This window comes from Podarcis vaucheri, assembly GCF_965113315.1.
Source record: "Podarcis vaucheri genome assembly, chromosome: 2".
Classification (NCBI taxonomy): domain Eukaryota; kingdom Metazoa; phylum Chordata; class Lepidosauria; order Squamata; family Lacertidae; genus Podarcis; species Podarcis vaucheri.
In genome coordinates, this window is record NC_138760.1 from 128,799,907 (window position 1) to 128,823,311 (window position 23,405).

A 23,405-nucleotide genomic window follows, 5' to 3' on the forward strand; every position below is an offset into this window, starting at 1 on the left:
TGCAATGCAGGAAAAACAACCAGGAAGTAATTGTAATCTCTGTATTTACGTGGATTTAAATGAAAGAAATGAAAGGAGCTCTCCACACCACTGATTTCACAACAGTGGTGCTCCAATTATTATTAGTATTATTTAAATTTTATTATATTTTCCATGCTTATTACAGAACTGGAAACAAATACTACAAAAAGACAATACTGATAAAGAGTACAAATTAAGAAGGGGGGAAGGAAAAGATAACTTACACTATCTTTTGTTATTATTAAGATGAAAAATAAGACATAAATTTGAGATTGCAATTTCATGTTACAATAAAAAAAATCTCATTATCATTAAACCCAACCTCCCATTTATTCCTTAGTTCTTTCTACATAACTTTACTGCCATACCAAAATACTATTTTTTATATTATTTTTCCACAGTTTAGTAATATTTATATAAGCAATTAATACTTTGAGATCACTCTAAAGTAGCTATAGATTTTAACATGGTATAGTTTTGTTTAAGATATATTCTAAAGACCTCCCATTTTGATACAAATTCAGCTCTCGGTTTATTTTTTCCTGATAAGCAATCTAATTGGGCATATTCAGTCAATTTTTTAATCCACTCCTGTCTGGAAGGAATTATGTCGCTTTTCCACCTTGATGGCTATAAGGACTCTCGCTGCCACTGTTGCATACAAAAAATACCTTTAATATTTTTTTGAATATCTGAGTCAGTGATCCCCAACAGATATGCCTCTGGCTTTTTTATTACACTGGTACCTCGGGTTACAGACGCTTCAGGTTACAGACTCCGCTAACCCAGAAATAGTACCTTGGGTTAAGAACTTTGCCTCAGGATGAGAACAGAAATCGCACGGTGGCAGCGGGAGGCCCCATTAGCTAAAGTGGAACCTCGGGTTAAGAGCAATTTCAGGTTAAGAACGGACCTCCAGAACGAATTAAGTTCTTAACCCGAGAGACCACTGTAAAGGAAAGTCTTAACATTTTTTCTAATTCTGAATGGATTTCCCCCCAAAATTTCTTTCTTTTGCTACATTGCCACCATATAGGATACAGTGAGCCTGTTTGATCTCCGCAACAGTAACTTTTGGCTCCTTTGTACATTTTGGCTAATTTCCATGGAGTTAAATACCACCGGTGCTACATTTTTTAAAAGCTTTCCCTTATGGCATAGCATGTGGTAAATATCTCTTAATTCCTCAAAACTTTTAACTTTTAGTTGGTTATCTTCTTTTAAAATTATTTTATAAGCAGGCCAATTTCACAACATATTTTTTTTCTTCACTACTGTGGCCTCTGCTGGAGAGGCCCACCACGGGATTTTAGGCTCCAACCGATCTTTGTATTTCTCCCAAACTGTAAGAAGTGATCTCCTTACAGTATGATTTGAGAAATCTCTGTGTATTTTTGCCTTTCCATAAATTCAATAAGCGTGCTAACCCCAACGCTTATTATGTCCCTCCAAATCCAATAAACCTATATCTTGCAAATTAGCAGTGCTCTAATTAAACTGCTTTCCTCATTACAAGAATCTAAATACTTCTTCCTCCTCTTGATTTACTTATGCAAAATGAGTCGTGAAATCTGACTAAATCTTTCCCCACATTCCAAGTATATAAATGGTTTATCCCATGTGAGTTCTTTTATGAGAAGTAAGCTTAGATCCCTGTGCAAATCTCTTTCCACACTCCAAACATATATATGGTTTCTCCCCTGTGTGAATTCTTTTATGAGAAGTAAGGGCAGATCCATGTGCAAATCTCTTTCCACACTCCAAACATATATATGGTTTCTCCCCTGTGTGAATTCTTTTATGAGAAGTAAGGCCAAATCCATGTGCAAATCTCTTTCCACAGTCCAAACATTTATATGGTTTCTCCCCTGTGTGAGTTCTTTGGTGCGATGTAAGGCTTGTGCTGTGACTGAAGTTCTTTCCACACTCAAAACAGGTATATGGTTTCACCCCTGTGTGAATTCTTTGATGACATTTAAGCTGTGAGCTGTGAGTGAAGCTCTTTCCACACTCAAAACATGCATACGGTTTTTCACCTCTGTGAATTTTCTGATGTATATGAAGGCCCGCATCATGCCGGAAGCTCTTTCCACACTCAAAGCACTTATATGGCTTCTCTTCTGAATGTATTCTGCGATGGCAAACAAGGTGTGTGCAGTTACTAAAGCTCTTTCCACATGTCACACATTTATATGGTTTTTCCCCTGTATGGATTCGCTCATGCACAGTAAGGTGTGAACTCTGACTGAAGCACTTTCCACATTCCAAGCATTTATATGGTTTCTCCCCTGTGTGGGTTCTCTTATGTGAAGTAAGGTAAGCCCTGTGAGCAAAGCTCCTTCCGCACTCCGAACATTTATAGGATTTCTCCCCAGTGTGAATTCTTTGATGCAATGTAAGACTTGAGCCGTGAGTGAAGCTCATTCCACACTCCAAACATTTATACGGCTTCTCCCCTGTGTGGATTTTTTGATGCATTGCAAGGCTTGAGCTGTGACGGAAGGTCTTTCCACAGTCAAAACAGGTATATGGTTTCACCCCTGTGTGAATTCTTTGATGATATACAAGGCCTGAGCTGTACGTGAAGGCCTTTCCACACTCTAGACAGATATACGGTTTCTCCTCACTGTGGACTTTGTGATGTTTTTTAAGGTATGAATTGCGATTGAAACTCTTTCCACATTCTAGGCATCCATATGATTCCTGTCCTGCATGAATTCTTTCATGTGATTTTAGGCCAGAGCTGTCACTGAAGTTCTTCCCACACACCAAGCATTTACACGGTTTCTCCTCTGTGTGGATTCTGCAGTGTGAATTGAACCTAGATTTACTTTTGAATGTTTTGCCACATAAAGGTCTCTCATTTGTTCTCTTCCCCTTCTGATGTTTTTTCTGGACTGGGATTCGATGGCCGTCATCAGTCTGCGTAAGAAGACCTTTATTCCTCCCAATCTCATCTTGGTTTTTCTCTTGTGGTCTTGTTTCTTGTTGATCTTGAAAGGTCCTTCCTTTGACTTCATGCTTATTTCTTTCTGATGAGACCCGAGAACAATGACTGTCATGTTCATCACCTGCTAAAGTTAAGGGAAGATGACAATTAAAAATGTAATCCAAATCACAATCCTAGTGAGACTTTCTGTAACATCTGATGATGATGATGATGATGGTGATTTTATTATTCATACCCTGCCCATCTGGCTGGGTTTCCCCAGCCACGCTGGGCAGCTTACAGCATATATAAAACATCAAACTGCCCAATACAGGGCTGCCTTCAGATGTCTTCTAAAAGTAACATAGTTCTTTATCTCCTTGATAACTGAAGGGTGCCACCACTGAGCAGGCCCACTGCCTGGTTCCCTGTACCTTCACTTCTGGCAACGAGGGAACCAGAGCCGGACCTCAGTGTCTGGGGTTAGAGATGCTCCTTCAGGTCTACAGGGTCAAGACTGTTTAGAGCTTTAAAGGTCATCACCAACACTTTGAATAATGCTCAGAAACAAACTCTGAGCCAATGTCGATCCTTTAAGACCAGTGTTATATGCTCCTGGCAACTGCTTCCAGTCACCAGTTGAGCTGCCACTTTCTGGATTAATTGTAGTTTCCGAGTCACTTTCAAAGGCAGCACCACCTACAGTGCATTGTAGCAATCCAAGCGGGAGATAATCAAAGCATGTACCACAGTCTGTGTGCAGGTAGGGTCTCAGCCTGTGTACCAGATGGAGCTGGTAGACAGCAGCCCCCAAATACTGGCTATGCCCAAGTCACCATTAGAAAACATTCATTTCCTGCCTATCTTTAATCTCTGCCAGTCCAGAGCCCTGGCCCTGCAGCCCTCCTTGTTTTCTTGCCCGGGGAGCTTCCTCACCCCCCAACATCTCCCCAGGTCCCCATCTCCATTCCTTGGAACTCACCAGATCTCTCTAAAGGTCCTGGGAGGGAGCATTCAAAGGTGGTGGGAGACAGCGTGACCAGGTCAACCGTCCATCTTCCTCCTTCCATCCTCGCTAGGTTTGCAGAATAAAAATAAATAAATAAATAAATAAATACTTTTTTATTTATACTCCACCCTTCCTGGTTCAGAAAACCGGGCTCAATGCAGCTAACAACAAATTTAAAACACTTGATTGATGCAACAAAAAACAGCATAAAATACAGTGTAAAATGTGAATAACAATAAATTCAGAATTCAAAAATCAATTTAGGTGGAAATCCATCCACCTGAACATTAGATGATCACCAGGGCTAGCTGGCTAAGTTAGTCCTATTTGGGCCAGCGAGGAGACCAGGGGAGAATTAGCTGTGGGATCCCAGAGCGGGTAATCTTCATAAAAAGGGAAGGTGGAGGGAAGGAAGGGGAATAAAAGATCAGGCTAATTTCAAATTGAAAGCCAGGTGGAATAGCTCTGTCTTACAGGCCCCGCAGAAGGAAGTTAAATCCTGCAGGGCCCTGGGCTCATGGGACAGAGCATTCCACCAGGTTGGAGCCATCACTAAGAAGGCCCTGGCCCTGGTGGAGGATAATCTGACTTCCTTAGGGCCCAAACTATGATTATTCATGGGCCTTAAGGTCTTCTGCGGGGCATACCAGGAGAGGCATACCAGGAGAATCAGACTCTTTCATCCTTCCTGAGGAACTCAGAAGGCAAAACAAGTGGCATTTTCCTGAGACGGAAAAAGAAGCATAGGAAGTCTCAGCAGCCCTGCAGGGAATTCTCCTGCCCTAGATATTCTCCTGCCGCTGGACATCCCCTCTGCAACAGTCCCCAACAGTTTTTAAACATCTTTTTCTGATTCCAAATTAATCTGTCTGCTTCCTCTATCTTTCTTAAGGCCGGCATGGTACACTCAGTAGTGACCTGAAAGTATATCCTGTTGAACTCAGTGGAGCTTACATAAGAGTAAATCTGCAATGGACTGCTGTGCATATTCTCCCTCTTCTGACAGACAGAAACACATTGGTCCTCTTCCCCTCCCTTCTTCAACTCGAGACTTTCTTGCCTTTTCTCCCCCCTGTGTCTTTTCTGCTCACTTGGGGGGGGGTTCCCTCTCCCCCCCCCACCCATCCATCCATTTCTCCTCCCCCCCAACCCCCTGTAACTCAGCTGACCTCCCCCAGCCTCAGATGGTGCTAGAGGTTGGGAGCCCCAGCTCAGCTCATTTCTAGGATCACAGATCCAGCCTCTTTGAAACTATTTTGCAGGACTCAGAAGTTTAAACAAGCTGCAGTTTCCTGGGAGGGAGGCAGTAGCAAAGGGAGCCTGCAGGGATTTATCTTGCAACAGACTTTCCACTCCACATCCATGGACTGCTGTGCATATTCTCCCTCTTCTGACACACAGAAACCCATTGGTCCCCTTCCCCTCCCTTATTCCAGTCAAGACCTTCTTGCCTTTTCTCCCCCCTGTGTCTTTTCTGCTCACTTGGGGGGGTTCCTCCCCCCCCCATCCATCCATCCTCCCCCCCCAACCCCCTGTAACTCAGGCAGAAGCAAAGGGAGCCTGCAGGGATTTATCTTGCCACAGAATTTCCTTGTTTCCACTCCCCAAACCTCCATTCCCTGCCACTCACCAGATCTCTCTGAGGGTCCTGGAGGGGAACGGTCAGAGGTTGTGGGAGGCAGCCGGACCAGGTGAACTGTCCATCTTCCCCCTTCCATCCTTGCTAGGTTTGTAGAATCAGCCTCTTCCACCCTTCCTGAGGAGCTCAGAAGCTGCAGGTTCCTGGGAGGGAGATAGAAGCAAAGGCAGCCTCAGAGGCCCTGCAGGCATTTTCCCACCCAAGATATTTTCTTGGTGAATGATAAGCCTGCCTAGGTGTGGAGCTCCCATGATAAAAGAGGAGTGTCCCCCCTCCTGAACCCCACCATGCGAGGAAAGTGGAGTCATGCCTGAAAGAAGATCTTCTTCCCACCACCATTCAAAACATTCCTTTTTTGGCTCCCTTCTCTCTCTCTGCCAGCCTGGAGTTGTGACCTGGCTGCCTCCCTCCATTCCACCTCCTTCCCCAGCCAGTGGCGTAGCGTGGGGGGTGCCAGGGGTGCCAGCCGCACCGGGCGCAACATTTGGGGGGGGGCGCGTTTGGCTGCCCCCCCTCGAGGAAGCGGGAACCTCTCCAAGGCGGGAGAGACCTCCTCCCGCCGCCAGCCTTCGGATGGCTGTCCTGAAGACTTGTGGTGAGAGCAGTGGCGTGGCGTGGGGGTGCAAGGGGGGGCTGCCGCACCTGGCGCAACATCTGGGGGGGGCACGGAAGAGACTCGAGTGCTAAAATCCACGGGTTAGGGGGCGCAAATTACTTGCCTTGCCCCGGGTGCTGAGAACCCACGCTACGCCACTGCCCCCAGCCCCACTTTAGGGGAAGGGGCTGTAGCTCAAGAGCGGAGCATCTCCTAAGCAGGCAGAAAGTCCCCCATCCAAGACCCCCCCCCTTTGGTCTAATCCTGCCCTCTCTACACGACCCCTTTCTCTCCAAAACATCCATGCCTCCCTCCTCCTCTCCCCAGAGCCATCCTGCCCCCTTTCCTCTTTTTTTTTTTGGGGGGGGGGTTTCCCTACCCCACCCTACAACTCCCTCTCTCCCCCCCCCCCGCCTCGCCTTCTTGCCTTGCTCTCCTCCTGGGGCGCCCCTGCAGCCCTCGAGGTCCTTTGCTCTCCCCGCAGCTCTTTCGGGGCTCAAATGTGGGGTGCAACCCCATGCATGCTCCTCTCCCGGAGGGCTTCTCTCCTGCTCTGGCACGGGAGCCCCCTCACCGCGCAAAAATAAATCCCCCTCTTTTCCTACCTTGCAAAAGGCAGTCATCCGCTCTGCCGAATCTGCTCCCTCGCAGCTGTTCAAATGTGACAGACGGAGGAGGAAGTGACGCTTCCCTCTCCCCCAGGAAGTCCTCTCTAGCAATATAATCACTGCCTTTAACCCTTGAAGAGCCAGTATTCCCCCCTCCCCACTCCACCCTCCACCCCAAACTATAAGGTGCTGGGGATTCTTTGTACCCCATAAAAGAGGGTTGCTACCTTTCTTCTGGCGAAATACAAGGCGGTTGGGGGGGTGATTCCTCCCACCCACCCCCCAATTTGTTGCTGAACCGACATGGAAGCAACCCATTACAATCTGTCGCAGCCCAACACGATGCCCCCCATCTTGCATTTCTCTCTCTCATCAGCATTCCAACAATTTCCTCTCCAACAATTTCATTTGTTCAACAGAACTTTCCCTCCGGTTGACAGAAGCGATTCCCTGGATCCCAGCTATGAATGCTGTCAATTTAGGGTGCTTCCTAACCAAGTTGGATTTCTGAAAGTTTTATTTATGGCTGAGTAATACATGCACTTTATTGGTAACTGTTGGGCTGATTATATTTATTTTCTCATCTTGTTTTCAGTTTATAAATAGGTTCTTAAATTGTATTCTTACAATTCATTCTGTTCTATTCTAAACAATAGTTCAGCTCTTGTGGAGTTCCTAGCACGTGTATGCTTTTATTTAAAAGAAATGTTTCCATTTTATTTACTGCTTTCCAATCCAGCTCAGCCCCTGGCCTCTCAAGATCTTCTCTCCAAAACTTCGGAGGGACTCCTCTCCACTCCCACTGGTTGCCCCCCATGGCTTTTCTCGCCTCCGCAGGTTTGCCAGCTATGCCCCCTTCGGGACAGAGGTGACTTGGCAAACTGAACTCCAGAGGCTGGCAAGTTCCAGGCTGAATAATTGCAATGTCTTCTACAGTGGTACCTCAGGTTAAGTACTTAATTCGTTCCAGAGGTCCGTTCTTAACCTGAAACTGTTCTTAACCTGAGGTACCACTTTAGCTAATGGGGCCTCCCGCTGCCGCCGCCACACGATTTCTGTTCTCATCCTGAAGCTAAGTTCTTAACCTGAGGTACTATTTCTTGTTGGGTTGGAATAACGACAGACGAGTAGCAGGTGTCATGTGAGAGAGGCGTCTGCCGGGGCGAGCCCCGGGAACTCTCCTTTATTGAATATTACAAAACATTGCCACAGGTGTGCTTGTGGCTGATTGGCTGATACAAACACAAAGCAACCTGTTGCTGATTGGTTAACGTAAGTACAAGGTTGGACAAGGCGTGAATTACATGTGATCATTAATCACTTATAGATTAAAGGCTGAGAAACTAAACTGGAACTAGACAGGCATGAAACCTCCTAATTAAATTATAACTAAAGATTAATATAACATGACTAAAACAATTACTAATGATTGATCATAACATGAAAGAATATAATAAGTGAATTCCGTAGATGTGGTCAGCTGTGCATTAAGAACAGGTCATAGTGTCAGTGTAAAGAAATGAGGGAATGTCTTGGTCTTTTGAACAGGAACAGGTTGTGCAGTGTGTGTGTAAAAGCAGAGAAAAGCCTACAAGCAAGACTTCCCAGAATGCAAGAGAAAAGAAGAAATGCTTCCCCATAATGCAGTAGTTATATTCAGAAGGAGGACTTTCCTTTAATTTCTGACTTAGCAGAGTCTGTAACCTGAAGCGTCTGTAACCTGAGGTACCACTGTATTTTTTTAAAAGGCAGTTTTCTTCACTTTCTTCCTAAAATGGAACTGTTTACTGCTTTAATTCTGCCCTGTTCCAAAAGTTTCCATTAGAGCTTTCAGGAAAGCTATGAAGAATTTGCATGACTAGAAGTGCGTTAAGATTTTCAAAATGAAAACACTTAGGGGAACTCAATTTCCCCCTTCCCTTTTTTAAAAAAAGATAATCCAATATGGTTAAGAATATAGCATTTTTACTTATTCTATAAAGATGGACAGAAGCTGATGGTCTTAATCTGAATTAGTTGGCCTGCTTGTAACTAACAATATGTTGGAATGTTGCTTCAAGGCGTTGCTTCCTCCTGCAGTGGTTTATAAGCAAGGAATTTTATTATTTCTGAGTATGCATGTGTTTTTGTGCATGTGCATTTATAGGTATACCTGATTATATTCCACCTTTCCAGTGAAAGGTAACTACAACAGCATGTCAGCATCGCCCTAGAGCCAGTGCACCAACTGGACTCTTGCACCTCAACCCCGACTGGGCTAGGGGAGCTGGGTAGCACCGCCAGAGACCTCCTTTGTCACAGGAACAGGTCACGGTGCTGTGGACTCACAGCTTAGAGCTGAGAGCACCGGATTCACTGTCTCAATAATACAGTCGTTGCGCAGCAGAGTTTTGCAGAGTCTTGCAGAGTATAAACCACTCGGAGAGCAGCTCTGTAGAATATCTTCCTTTTATTCTATAACTACAACTATGATACAAAACTATATACAGAGCTGAATATTCTAAGCATAAATCAATGCTACACTGAGAGTCTGCAGCTGCACTTAGCAGCAATCTTATCTCTAGAATCTCTAACACTCTCACTTTCTCCGATACACTGACTGACTGTCTCTCACTCACACACACAATGATATGTTGCTGGGCAGAATAAGTAGATAGGCAGGACACGCCTCCTCCTCTCTGGAGAGTCAGCAGAGACCATCAGGAGATGATCAGGAGATTCTTGGGTATGGGAGGGGTGAAATCTCCTCACAGCACACATGTAACAAAATGTATTACTCTGACCCCCATGATTATGCTCAAATATAATGCTTTAATTCATCTAGAAGTTACAAGGAAAAGGTGGGACACACCTGGAGGAAAGAAGGGAAATGCCTCATTACCAACTACAATCAAATTACCCAACTGCTACAAAACAAAAGCAATGAATCCTGGTCCGCTTTCAATAACTGTTTTGCAGGATCTGACCCAAGGTCCATGGATGGCACCATCGTGTACCCAAGAGCACAGGCCAGAAACCTGCAGTAGTTCAGAAGCAGTGCATGATGCTCAGGCCTGTCCCTGCCTTTCCACACAACATGCTTCCTTAGACAAGACTGTGACCATATTAGGCCATCCTTTGGTCTGTTTTCAAAGATGAGATGAGCAAGAGTGGTGGAGACTGCCACTCCAATAGGCTTCAGAGAAGGGGAAGAGGAAGGGAGTATGGACCTAGAATTGCGGTGGTTTGAGATGGGACACACCGCAGAAGGAAGGAAGGAGCTGGGAAATAGTGGATCAACAGGAGCAAGATAGCAGGTGCTCCAGCCCTGAACAGAGACAGGAGCCTGTTGCGTTAGAAATATCACAGCAGCCAAGCGACACGATGTCTCTAGTATACTGGAGTCCCCTCCTTCCCCTACAACCAGGCGTGCCCTTCATCTCACAGAGCAGAAAGCCAAACAGACACAGAGATTTTCCATTAGCGGCCCCCGTAGACAACAGGAAGGGACTCAAGGCCAGGAAGTAACTGCTGGGGGCAGGAACACTCACTCTAGGCAACAGCTCAGGTTTTTGAGGACATACATTCCATGTTTCTGTGTGTTTTTGTTGATTTAAATGAAAGAAGCAAAAGAAGCTCACAGCACCACTGATTTCACCAGACAGGCAGCCAGCCAGCCCTGTAGTTGACGGCACCTTCGTGACAGCAGGTGTACCATTTCTCCCATGAGAATTATTGTATGAATTCCATGAAGTTTAGCAACAGCGGTGCTCTAATTAAAATGCTTTCCGCATTACAAGCATCTCAATATTTCTTTCCTCTTGATTCGCTTATGCAAAATGAGTTGTGAAATCTGACCAAATCTTTTCCCACACTCCAAGCATATATATGGTTTATCCCATGTGAGTTCTTTTATGAGAAGTAAGCTTAGATCCATGTGCAAATCTCTACTTGCACTTTGATGTGCTTTTGAACTGCTAGGTTGGCACGAGCTGGGACCGAGCAACGGGAGGTCACACCGTCGCAGGGATTCGAACCACCGACCTCCTGATCGGAAAGCCCTAGGTTCTGTGGATTAGAAGAAGAAGATGATTTTGGATTTGATATCCCGCCTTTCACTCCCTTTTAAGGAGTCTCAAATCGGCTAACATTCTCCTTTTCCTTCCTCCCCCACAACAAACACTCTGTGAGGTGAGTGGGGCTGAGAGACTTCAAAGAAGTGTGACTGGCCCAAGGTCACCCAGCAGCTGCATGTGGAGGAGCGGAGACGAGAACCCGGTTCCCCAGATTACAAGACTACCGCTCTCAACCACTACACCACATTAGACCACAGCCCCACCCGCGTCCCAGTCCAGCGGTAGTCAACCTTTTTATACTTACCGCCCACTAATGCATCTTTCTTGATGGTAAGATTTCCTTACCGCCCACCAGGACTTGATGGAAGGAGGATTCAGAACCCTCTACCGCCCAGTTAGAATCCTGAAATGCCCACTAGTGTGCGGTAGGGACCAGGTCGACAATCCCTGATCTAGTCCAACCCCCTGCAATGCAGGAAAAACAACCCGACCTCTGCTGAAAAACCTAAAAAAAGGAAAGAGAGTTCACCACGTTCCAAGGTAGCTCATCTCACTTGCAGTCAGAAATTTCTTCCTAAAGCTTAGGATTAGATGTATTCAAAATTTCAGATTGAAATAATAAATAATGGTTACAAAATCTTATCCAAAATGTATGAATTGTTGCTAGAATGGAATTTGAAAGACGAGGAAGTTAAGTCGGTCATGATACACTGGGCCAGGGATATTGGATATAACATACAATTTGAGGATTGGGAAAAACTATGGAAAGAAAATTTAAAATTTACAGCATGTATGACATTAAAAGAGAATGTCATGAAAATGTTTTATAGATGGTATATAACACCGGTGAAATTAGCAAAAATGTATAAGACCTGTAATAAGTGTTGGAAATGTAAAGTCAAAGAAGGTTCTTTTTATCATATGTGGTGGGAATGCAAGAAAGTGAAAGGTTTCTGGGAAAGGATATATAATGAAATGAAGAAAATTCTAAAATATACATTTTTAAAGAAACCTGAGACCTTTCTGTTAGGAATACTAGGAAAGGAGATAAAGAGAAAATACTGTAATTTTTTCCAATATGCAATGACTGCAGCAAGAGTGTTGCTGGCTCAGAAATGGAAACAACAGGAAATACCGACAGTGGAAGAATGGAGAATGAAACTGTTAGACTATGCTGAGTTGGACAAACTGACTGGGAAAATTAGATACCTAAGAGACCAAAGGTTCATCGAAGACTGGGGGAAATTTGTGGAATATCTGGAAAGTATAAGTGAGGGACAGATAACGCTAGAGGGGTTTAAAAAAGCACTGTGAAAAAACTAAGAAGTATTGTCTAAAGAGAAGGAAATTAAGGATATAAATAATGTCAATATAAATTATGAAATGCGTATCGAAAATTATGACTATGGATGGTTTTGGGGGAAGCTGAAGGAAGTCCAGAAAAGAAGTAATTTGTGAAAATTGGATGTGAAATTTTATGTATGTTTTGTTTTGTTGTAAATTAATAAAAATTATATATATATATATATATATATATATATATATATATATATATATATATGCAGGTTTTGGTGTCTTCGGGTGTCTTCCCGTGTAAGAGTCGGGGTGTCTGTGCGACGTTTCGACGAGGTCTCACTCGTCATCTTCAGGCTGGTGCTTTCGGCTTCTTGTTACTGGAACAGACTCTGTTCCAGTAACAAGAAGCCGAAAGCACCAGCCTGAAGATGACGAGTGAGACCTCGTCGAAACGTCGCACAGACACCCCGACTCTTACACGGGAAGACACCCGAAGACACCAAAACCTGCATTCCTATACCCGTGAAAATCTACGAAAGCAAATATATATATATATATATATATATATATATATATATATATATATATATGCAGGTTTTGGTGTCTTCGGGTGTCTTCCCGTGTAAGAGTCGGGGTGTCTGTGCGACGTTTCGACGAGGTCTCACTCGTCATCTTCAGGCTGGTGCTTTCGGCTTCTTGTTACTGGAACAGAGCAGAGTCTGGTGTTTGAGTTCCTATAAATACTGTTGAGGGGTGTGGTGTATAGCCTCCAACGTTCTGGGCAGAGAGGAAGTTCCTAGATTAGTGTGCCTTTTCTTCTTTTGTTCCTTAATTACTTGAGGGATATCTTGGGTGATCAACACTAATCTAGGAACTTCCTCTCTGCCCAGAACGTTGGAGGCTATACACCACACCCCTCAACAGTATTTATAGGAACTCAAACACCAGACTCTGCTCTGTTCCAGTAACAAGAAGCCGAAAGCACCAGCCTGAAGATGACGAGTGAGACCTCGTCGAAACGTCGCACAGACACCCCGACTCTTACACGGGAAGACACCCGAAGACACCAAAACCTGCATTCCTGTACCCGTGAAAATCTACGAAAGCAAATATATATATATATATAGAGAGGATTAGATGTATTTTTACTCCTTGCATAAAATACAGATGCAGGAAGAGTCGGAAAGCCAGGAAGTAATTGTAATCTCTGTATTTACGTGGATTTAAGTGAAAGAAGCTCTCCACACCACTGATTTCACCAGGCAGCTAGCCCAGTGAGCAGTTGACAGCCCCCCGTGACAGCAGGCATATGATTTCTCCCATGTGAATTCTTGTATGAATTCCATGAAGTTTCACAACAGCGAAGCTCCAATTATTATTTTAAAAATTTATTATATTTTCCATGCTTATTACATAACTGGAGAAAAATGTTACAAAAAGGCAATACCGATAAAGAGTACAAATTAAGAAGGGGGGGGAGGAAAAGAAAACTTACGCTATCTTTTGTTATTATTAAGATAAAGAATATGACATAAATTTGAGATTGCAATTTCATGTTACAGTAAAAAATATCTCATTATCATTAAACCCAACCTCCCGTTTATTCCTTTGTTCTTTCTACATAACTTTACTGCCATACCAAAATACTATTTTTTATATTATTTTTACACAGTTCAGTAATATTTATATAAGCAATTAATAAAGACTGCTGAGATCACTCAAAAGTAGCTATAGCTTTTAACATGGTATAGTTTTGTTTAAGATATATTCTGAAGGCCTCCCATTTTGATCCAAATTCAGCTCTCGGTTTATTTTTTCCTGATAAGCTATCTAATTCAGCATATTCAGTCAATTTTTGAATCCACTCCTGTCTGGAAGGAATTATGTCGCTTTTCCACCTTGATGGCTATAAGGACTCTCGCTGCCACTGTTGCATACAAAAAAAAAAAATACCTTTAATGTTTTTTTGAATATCGGAGTCAGTGATCCCCAACAGATATGCCTCTGGCTTTTTTATTACAGTGGTACCTCGGGTTACAGACGCTGCAGGTTAGACTCCGCTAACCAAGAAATAGTACCTTGGGTTAAGAACTTTGCTTCAGGATGAGAACAGAAATGGCACAGTAGCAGCGGGAGGCCCCGTTAGCTAAAGTGGTACCTCGGGTTAAGAACAGTTTCAGGTTAAGAACGGACCTCCAGAACAAATTAAGTTCTTAACCCGAGGTAACACTGTAAAGTCTTAACATTTTTTCTAATTCTGAATGGATTTCCTCCCAAAATTTTATTTTACTACATTGCCACCATATATGATACAGTGAGCCTGTTTGATCTCCACATCTCCAACAGTTACTTTTGGCTCCTTTCTACATTTTGGCTAATTTCCATGGAGTCAAATACCACTGGTGCTGCATTTTTAAAAAGTTTTCCCTTATGGCATAGCACGTGGTAAATTTCCAATTATTCTTCGACAGATTTTCCCATTGGGACATTGTTATAACATACCCAAAGTCGTGAGACCGCTTTATCATGGCTTATGTAACTTCTTCCTCCTCGACTTCCCAGTGGAGGAGGAGGCGATAAGCTTTAGAGAGAGTTTTACTTTTTGAGTGTATTACGAGAAGTCAGCTTAGATCCCTGTGCAAATCTCTTTCCACCCTCCAAACATTTATATGGTTTCTCCCGTGTGTGTTCTTTTATGAATAGTAAGTTTATAGCCATGTGCAAATCTCTTTCCACACTCCAAACATTTATATGGTTTCTCCCCTGTGTGTGTTCTTTTATGAATAGTAAGTTTATCTCCATGTGCAAATCTCTTTCCACACTCCAAACAATTATATGGTTTCTCCCCTGTGTGAGTACTTTGATGATATGTAAGGCTTCTGCTGTGACTGAAGTTCTTTCCACACTCAAAACAGGTATATGGTTTCACCCCTGTGTGAATTCTTTGATGACATTCAAGGCTTGAGCTTTGAGTGAAGCTCTTTCCACACTCAAAACATGCATACGGTTTTTCACCTCTGTGAATTTTTTGATGTATATGAAGGCTTGTACCTTGGCTGAAGCTCTTTCCACACTCAACGCACTTATATGGCTTCTCTCCTGTATGGATTCTGCAATGGCAAGCAAGGTATGTGCAGTTACTAAAGCTCTTTCCACATGTCACACATTTATATGGTTTTTCCCCTGTATGGATTCGCTCATGCACAGTAAGGTGTGAACTCTGACTGAAGCTCTTCCCACACTCAAAGCATTTATACGGCTTCTCACCAGTGTGAGTTCTCTTATGAGAACTAAGGTGTGAACTCTGGCTGAAGCTCTTTCCACATTCCAAGCATTTATATGGTTTCTCCCCTGTGTGGGTTCTCTTATGTGAAGTAAGGTTACATTCATGGGCAAAGCTCCTTCCGCACTCCGTACATTTATAAGATTTCTCCCCAGTGTGAATTCTTTGATGCGATATAAGACTTGAGCTGTGAGCGAAGCTCATTCCGCACTCCAAACATTTACACGGCTTCTCCCCTGTGTGGATTTTTTGATGCGATGCAAGGCTTGAGCTGTGGCGGAAGGTCTTTCCACAGTCCAAACAGGTATACGGTTTCTCCCCTGTGTGAAGTTTTTGATGTTCTGTAAGGTTTCTCCTGCAACTGAAGCTCTTTCCACACTCAGAGCACCTATGTGGTTTCTCCCTGCTGTGGACTTTCTGATGTCTTGTAAGGTTTGAGTGGCACTTGAAACTCTTTCCACATTCTAGGCATTGGTATGATTCCTGTCCTGCGTGAATTCTTTGATGTGCTCTTAGGCCTGAGCTGTCACTGAAGCTCTTTCCACACACCAAGCATCTACACAGTGTCTCCTCTGAGTGGATTCTGCAGTGTGGGCTGAGGCTCGATTTACCTTTGAACGTTTTACCACACGAAGGGCTATCATTTGTTCTCTTCGCTTCATGCTTATTTCTTTCTGATGAGCCCCGAGAACCATTATTGCCCTGGTCATCACCTGCTAAAATTAAGGGAAAACAGCAAACATTAAAAACTTCCTGATACAGGGCTGCCTTCGGACGTCTTCTAAAAGCTACGTAGTTCTTTATCTCCTTGACATCTGACGGGAAGGTGTTCCACAGGGCTGGTTCCACTACTTCACTTCTTACTGTGACGAAACCAGCAGAAGACCCTCAGAGTTGGACCTCAGTGTCCGGGCAGAACGAAGGAGGTGGAGATGCTCATTCAGGTCTACAGGGCCGAGGCCGTTTTGAGCTTTAAAGGTCAGCACCAACACTTTGAATTGTGCTTGGAAACATACTCTGAGCCAATGTAGATCCTTTAAGACCAGTGTTATATGCTCCTGGCAACTGCTCCCAGTCACCAGTTGAGCTGCTGCTTTCTGGGTTAATTGTAGTTTCCGAGTCACCTTCAAAGGCAGCCCCACCTAGAGCGCATTGTAGCAATCCAAGCGGGAGATAACCATAGCATGTAGCACAGTCTGTGTGCAGGTAGGGACTTAGCCTGTGATGGAGCTGGTAGACAACAGCCCCAAAACTCTGACTATGCCCATGTCACCATTAAAAAACATTCATGTCCTTTCTTTCTACCTTTTATCACTGCTAGCCCGGAGCTCTGGCCCTGCAGCCTTCCTCGTTTTCTTGCCAGGTGGGCTTCCTCAATCCCAACATTTCCCCAGGTCCCCATCTCCATTCCCTGGAACTCACCAGATCTCTCTGAGGGTCCTGGGAGAGAACAATCAGAGGTGGTGGGAGACAGCCTGACCAGGTCAACTGTCCATCTTCCTCCTTCCATCCTCGCTAGGTTTGCAGAATAATAAATAAATAAATAAATAAATAATTTTTTTTTTTTAATACTCCACCCTTCCTGGTTCAGAAAACCGGGCTCGATGCAGCTAACAACAAATTAAAACACAGGCCGCCAGGGCTCCCCACGCTGCGGATAGCAGAATGCCACCCGGGGGGCAGAGTGCGCTGAAGCAGAGTGCCCCTCGCGCCGGGCAGACATCGGCCAGCCCCACAAGCTCGGGGGACAGCAGGGAGGCGCAGCATCGCCATCCCGCTGTTCCTCGACCTTGTTCGGTTTCCCCGACCTGCTTTTGCGAGGGAAATAAAGGAATTTTTTTTTCTTTATTTCCCCCCCAAAAAACTAGGTGCGTCCTATGGGACGGAGCGTTCTATGGGACAAAAAATACAGTACCTCTGCTGACTCACGCGCTCCGACATTTTCTTAGACCGACATTTCCTGGTTTGAGGAACGGAAATGAATTGCATAAGACTGACATAGACGGACATAGATTGAGAAGGGGGTCGAAAATCGCAGAGAGGGAGTGACTCAAACAGCGACATCAGCTGGTGAATAAAAATTCGGCACTCTTTTGAAAAAGACGTTCCTCTAATAAGACTTTTAAGAGCAATTACAGGGATTTTTGCGAGATCTGCAACTAGTGAAGATCCCAAAGTGCCGCATCATAATCATAAGGTTTCATCAGCTGACCTGCACTGACAGAAAGTCTCAGGTGCCAAGGAACAATCAGCGGTGCACTTTCGGGATCCTGATACATATCCTTTGCAGTCACATCCTGGCCCCTGACCTCTGATATGTAGGGCAGCAGAACACGGTTTGAGGAAAATGGCTTTGTGGGCTAGAGAGGGACTGCTGCCATGACCCACAAGTTTCTCACTGCTGACCTGGCAGCTTGGCTGCTGCAAACTGGGGGGAAATCTGTCTCCATACTGAGATGAAGCCCATTCAGTGCCTCATCTGGCAATTGCTGCAGCTATACCAGCGAGTGTCGGAAGATTCAGGACCCAAGACAACATTATACTCTGAAAAAGAATTTTCTTCACACCACCATTCATGGGCATAGCCACGGAGGGGTGGGGGGCAGCCCCCCAGATCAGGTAAAACATTAGAAATACTTAACTAACTGACCAATCATGCCAGTGCTGCCCCCCTAACAAAAGGCCTGCCGCCCCCACCAAAAATCTTGCGCCCATGCCACCACTGAAAAACATTCCTTTCCTTTTCTACCTTTCATCTCTCACAGCCCAGAACTCTGGCCCTGCAGCCTTCCTCGTTTTCTTGCCAGGGGGGCTTCCTCACCCACAACATCTCCCCAGGTTCCCATCTCCATTCCCTGCCACTCACCAGATCTCTCTGAGGGTCCTGGGAGAGAACAGTCAGAGGTGGTGGGAAACAGCCTGACCAGGTCAACTGTCCATCTTCCACCTTCCATTCTTGCTAGATCTGCAGGAGAATAATAATAATAATAATAATAATAATAATAATAATAATAATAATAATAATAATTTTTGTATCCTGCCCTCTCCGGCCGAGGCAGGGCCCAGAGTGGCTAGCATCATAAAAACAACACAATATGCATAAAAACAGACATCAATTAATTAAAATACATCTTAAAATTAATTCAGACAAGTTAAAATCTAAGCCGTTGGCAATTATCAGGTTGGAATTGAGAGTGGTTAATACTTGCCAGGACCAACTGTTTCCACTGATCATACAAGGACCTGTGAGCAGGTTGGGTGCCTCTTTCGGGCTTGTTTTATACAAAGGAAAGTAAGTCAAACTCCATCCTGCCCAAAGGCCAGGCGGAACAGCTCCGTCTTGCAGGCCCTGCGGAAAGATGTCCAATCCCGCAGGGCCCTGGTCTCTTGTGGGAGAGTGGTCCACCAGGCCGGGGCCACGGCTGAAAAGGCCCTGGCTCTAGACAAGGCCAGTCTAATTTCCCTGGGGCCCGGGATCTTCAAGGGGTTGTTATTAGCAGAAAGAGGGTCAAAGAGGATCAGCCTCTTTCATCCTTCCTGAGGAGCTCAGAAGCCTAAAGAAGCTGCAGGTTCCTTGGGAAGGAGGGAGGGAGGGAGGGAGGGAGGAAGAAGTAAAAGGAGCCTCAGAGAAGCTGCAGGGATTCCTCTGCCCTTGATATTCTCCAGCCCCTGCAGAAGCCCAATATATATATTACAAATATATTACAAATTTATATCCCCCAATCTGGTGGGCTTCTCACAGCCACCCAGTGCGGCTAAGAGCATATATAGAAACAGAACAAAACATCAAACATAAAAAACAGAAATATCCTATACAGGCAACAAACAAACCAATAATAAGAATAGGCAACAAACAAACCAATAATAAGAACAAACCAATAATAATAATAACAACATGTTTACAGCTATACCCAAATTAAAATAACCACCGACCCCAACTAAACAATTAACCAACACCAACCTGACAAAAACAAAACAGAGGAACCAAAATCAGAACCGTTTAAAGCATTTTAGCCAGTTGCCCCAACCCAAGAGATGTTCCAGCAATGTCCCAGTGGCCTCCCAGTGGCCTCTTTCAGCTGTTCAAGGTGAGCCTGGGCTCCACCCCCTTGGCCAGGTGGAAATGGGACTTGCACCCAGGCCTCATGGCATGGGGGGCACAGTAGTGACCTGAAAGTAGATCCCATTGAACTCAGTTGTTTTTATATCTATATAGGGATCCTCTGCCTATTCCTCCTCTTCTGGCAACATATTGGTGCATGCTCCAGGGGATAGACTTTGGAGAAGACCATAAATCCAGCTTCTTTGGAACTATATTGCAGGACTCAGAAGTTTAAACAAGCTGCAGGTTTTTATGGGTGAGGGAGAAGCAAAGGCGGCCTCAGAGCCACTCCAGGGATTTTCCTCCATGGATATTTTGGGAGGGGAAGCCTCCCAATATATTGGGGGCCCAATACACAGTTTCCACAGTAAAACCTCCCCCCTTTATCTTATTCCTTGCTTCCACTCTCCATCCCTCCAAGTCCCTCTCTCCTGGAACTCACCAGATGTTTCTGAGGGTCCTGGGAGGCAACGCTCAGAGGTTGCTTGGAGGGATGCAGGAGACAGCCTGAGCAGGTCAACCGTCCATCTTCCTCCTTCCATCCTCGCTTGGATTGAAGAGCTCAGAAGTTCCCGAAGAAGAAAAGAGAGCCTCAGAGGCCCTGCAGTCAGTTTCCTGCCCAAGACATTTTCCTGGTGAATGTGAAGCCATGCATGAAAAGTGGAGTCATGCCTGAAAGTGGATCTTCTTCCCACCACCATTAAAAACATTTATTTCCTTTCCCCCACCCCCACTTTAGGGCAGGGGTCTGCAACCTTTAAGACATAAAGAGCCACTTGGACCCGTTTCCGAAGGGAAAAAAGAACTGGGAGCCGCAAAACCACTGCGACATTTACAACAAATAGATCTCCGGAGCCGCGATCTGACAGCGGGCGGGAAGGTGACGTTGGGACAGTGCATGACTAACGCATGCACCGCCCCCATGCAACGTCACAGCCAGTACAGCGCCCGCCACAGTGGGGAGTGTCGGGGCGCACAATGCGCCTCCTCCCCTCGCTTGTATCAGCCCTGGAGCCGCAGCAAAGGTGTAAAAGAGCCACATGTGGCTCCGGAGCCGCGGGTTGCAGACCCCTGCTTTAGGGGAAGGGGCTGTAGTTTGAGGGCAGCGCATCTCTTCCGCAGGCAGGAAGCCCCAGATTCAGTCCCCAGGCAGGGCTGAGAAACCACGTCTGAACACCCGGAAGAGCAATTGCTGCCGGTCCGTGTCGACAATAGTAGCCCAGGTAGAGCAAGGGTATGACTGTATAGGCCATAGGCGCCGACTCCATGGGGCTTGAGGGGGCTTGAGCCCCCTCAAAAAATTTTTTGGGGGGGCTCAGCCCCCCCAATAATCTCGGGCGCCGCCGCCGTCCCCCGCCTCCTCCCCACCTGCTCCCTCGCCAGCCAGCCAGCCGCGCGCCCTAGCCGGAGAGCCCCGGCCGTCCCCCGCGAGAACAGGGGAATCCCCGGGGGCGGGGGCTCCTGCCTCTAGCCCCAGGTTTCCCGCATATCAGCTGTTCCGGAGCTGATAAATAGGCAGCAGCACGCTCTCTCCTATTCGCTCATGAGGGGGCGGCGCCACTTTATTTGCATATTCATGAGCTTATTTGCATATTCATGAGCTTATTTACATTTCGCGAGCTTTCCCGGCCCCCCCAATATTTTTTATAAGTCCGCGTCCCTGGTATAGGCAGCTGACTGCGCTTGGAGCCCCCAGTTCTGCTGCTGCACAAGTTGCTGGTGGTGAGAAACTGATGACATTTTATGGCCAGTGGTTCTCCTCTTCCCATCCATAAAGTCTTCCCTCCTCCATCTCTCCCAGCACCTTGGTTCCTTCCTAGGGCTGGTCTGCTATACATAGAGACTGCGTCTTCCTTGGGGGCTTTCCTCCTGATCCCCCCCCCCCAGACAGGGAAGGCATCGAAGATAAAAGAGCCCATGCCACGTAGTGTTGAAATGAGTTTCCAGCTGACCCTGCCCTCCCCCCCCCCTTTTCCCCATAACATGAAGGTCTCCCTCTTCCCAGAGCCATCCTGCCTCCTTTCCTTTTGGGTGGGGGGTTTCCACGCTCACCCTAAAACTGCCTCTTCCCCCGCCTGCTCTCCTCCTGGGGCGCCCCTGCACCCCTTAAAGCCTTTTGCACTCATCGCAGCTCTTGGGGGGCTGAATTGGGGGGGGGCAACCCCACGCATGCGCCCTCCCACCGCTGCCCCTTTGCAAAAGTTCCCTCTCCCGGAGGGCTTCTCTCCTGCAAAGGAGCTGCTCTGACACGGGAGCCCCCTTCCCCCCCCCCCCCAATATATCCCTATTTTTCCTACCTTGCAAAAGGCACAGTCTTCCGCGCTGCAAAATCTCCTCCCTCGCAGCTTGTCAAATGTGACAAAGGGGGGAGGAAGTGCCGCTTTTCCCCTCCCCCCCCCCAGGAAATCCTCTGTCATAATATAATCGCTCCTTTTAACCCTTAAAGAACCAGCGTCTCTCCCACCCCCACCCAAACTGCGTGGTGCTGGAGACATAGCGGATTCTGCTTATGGGGACCCCTCCAAGCGCCCCCCTCCCTCACAAGGTTACTGAGAAGATATAAAGGGCGGGATGGGCACAGAAAAACACTATAAGGATGTGCAGTTTTGGTCACAGCTTAGCCCACCTCACAGGGTTGTTGTTGTTGCAAAAGTAACAGGCGAGAGGAGAATCCAGCAAGAAGTGGCTGGTGCAAATGTTTCATTTCAGCTTCAGAGAACCAGCAGAGACACAAAACCGGTGCCAAGCTCGCCCTGCTCCATCACAATCGCTTAGCTGCAAAATTGCACAGTCCTGATCCTTTACAGGGGGAAGGAAACACCGAAAAAGTAAAAATATATACAACTGACTTGCAGGCACAGAAGGCAGAGAGTTTTAAAGCTCTCTTTGCACAGGGCAGAGAGCTTTAAAAAACTTGGGTGGGGTGGGGGCAGGACGGGGGTCTAAGAGCCATCCGGCTGCTGGTTCCAGAAGGCAAGGATGGTCCGATGGATTCATTCCCAGGGGTTTGTCCTGACCATATGTGATTTCGACTTTACACACCTATCACCGAAATGTAACCCCTGCAAAAGTTGTGTGTCGAACTGTGCACCCCATACAATTGTTTATTGTCACAACTCTCAGCACCCTTAACCAGCAAAACAAGCTCCCAGAAATCTTAGGGGGTTTCATGGGGCTTTGGATATGTGGTGTGAATGTGGCCTAACAGGGGGGTGTGTGTGTGTGTGGCATCACTGGGCCTCCATACACACATTGGAAAGAGGCACACATTGATTAAAATTGTGCATCATAAAGTGGTACTTCGGGTAAGTACTTAATTCGTTCTGGAGGTCCGTTCTTAACCTGAAACTGTTCTTAACCTGAAGCACCACTTTAGCTAATGGGGCCTCCTGCTGCCGCTGTGCCGCTGGAGCACAATTTCTGTTCTCATCCTGAAGCAAAGTTCTTAACCTGATGCAATATTTCTTGGTTAGCGGAGTCTGTAACCTGAAGCGTATGTAACGTGAAGCGTATGTAACCCAAGGTACCACTGTAAAATCACAGGTGCAGTCAGCTCTCTATCCTAGTACAGTCATACCTCGGGATGAATATGCTTCAGCTTAAATATTTTCAGGTTGCGCTCCGCAGCGACCTGGAAGTAACGGAGTGCGTTACTTCCACGTTTCGCCGCTCACATATGTGCAGGTGCTCAAAATGATATCAAACGCATGCGCGGAAGCGGCGAAAAGATAAAAACGCAATTATATAAAATACATTTTGGGGTTTTGAATCAATAGTCAGATAGTGGATCTTATTCTAATTGCCCCAGCTAAAAACCTTGCAAATTTTGATGTCACTTGCTCATCTTGGTCTGCTGAGAGAAAAAAAC

At 45.8% G+C, this 23,405-nt stretch overlaps 1 protein-coding gene across 18 annotated transcripts; it reads right to left on the reverse strand.

The window, feature by feature from the left end:
* Positions 1-1,197: 1,197 nt before the first annotated feature.
* Positions 1,198-21,945, reverse strand: LOC309527329 (uncharacterized protein). Of its 18 annotated transcripts, XM_082214090.1 has the most exons (6): positions 21,835-21,936; positions 6,621-6,798; positions 5,590-5,741; positions 4,621-4,683; positions 3,933-4,025; positions 1,198-3,095 (listed from the first exon to the last, which is right to left on the reverse strand). In XM_082214090.1, exons 2-6 carry the CDS (start codon positions 6,710-6,712, stop codon positions 1,633-1,635), a joined length of 1,863 nt encoding a protein of 620 aa, XP_082070216.1. In that variant the 5' UTR covers positions 6,713-6,798; positions 21,835-21,936; the 3' UTR covers positions 1,198-1,632. The 18 variants fall into 18 exon arrangements, with proteins under 18 accessions (XP_082070216.1, XP_082070215.1, XP_082070205.1 ...); XM_082214089.1 differs by lacking the exon at positions 6,621-6,798 and having other exon boundaries at positions 1,198-3,092; positions 5,590-5,731; positions 21,835-21,945; XM_082214079.1 differs by lacking the exon at positions 6,621-6,798 and having other exon boundaries at positions 5,590-5,731; positions 21,835-21,945.
* Between the last annotated feature and the right edge of the window lie 1,460 nt (positions 21,946-23,405).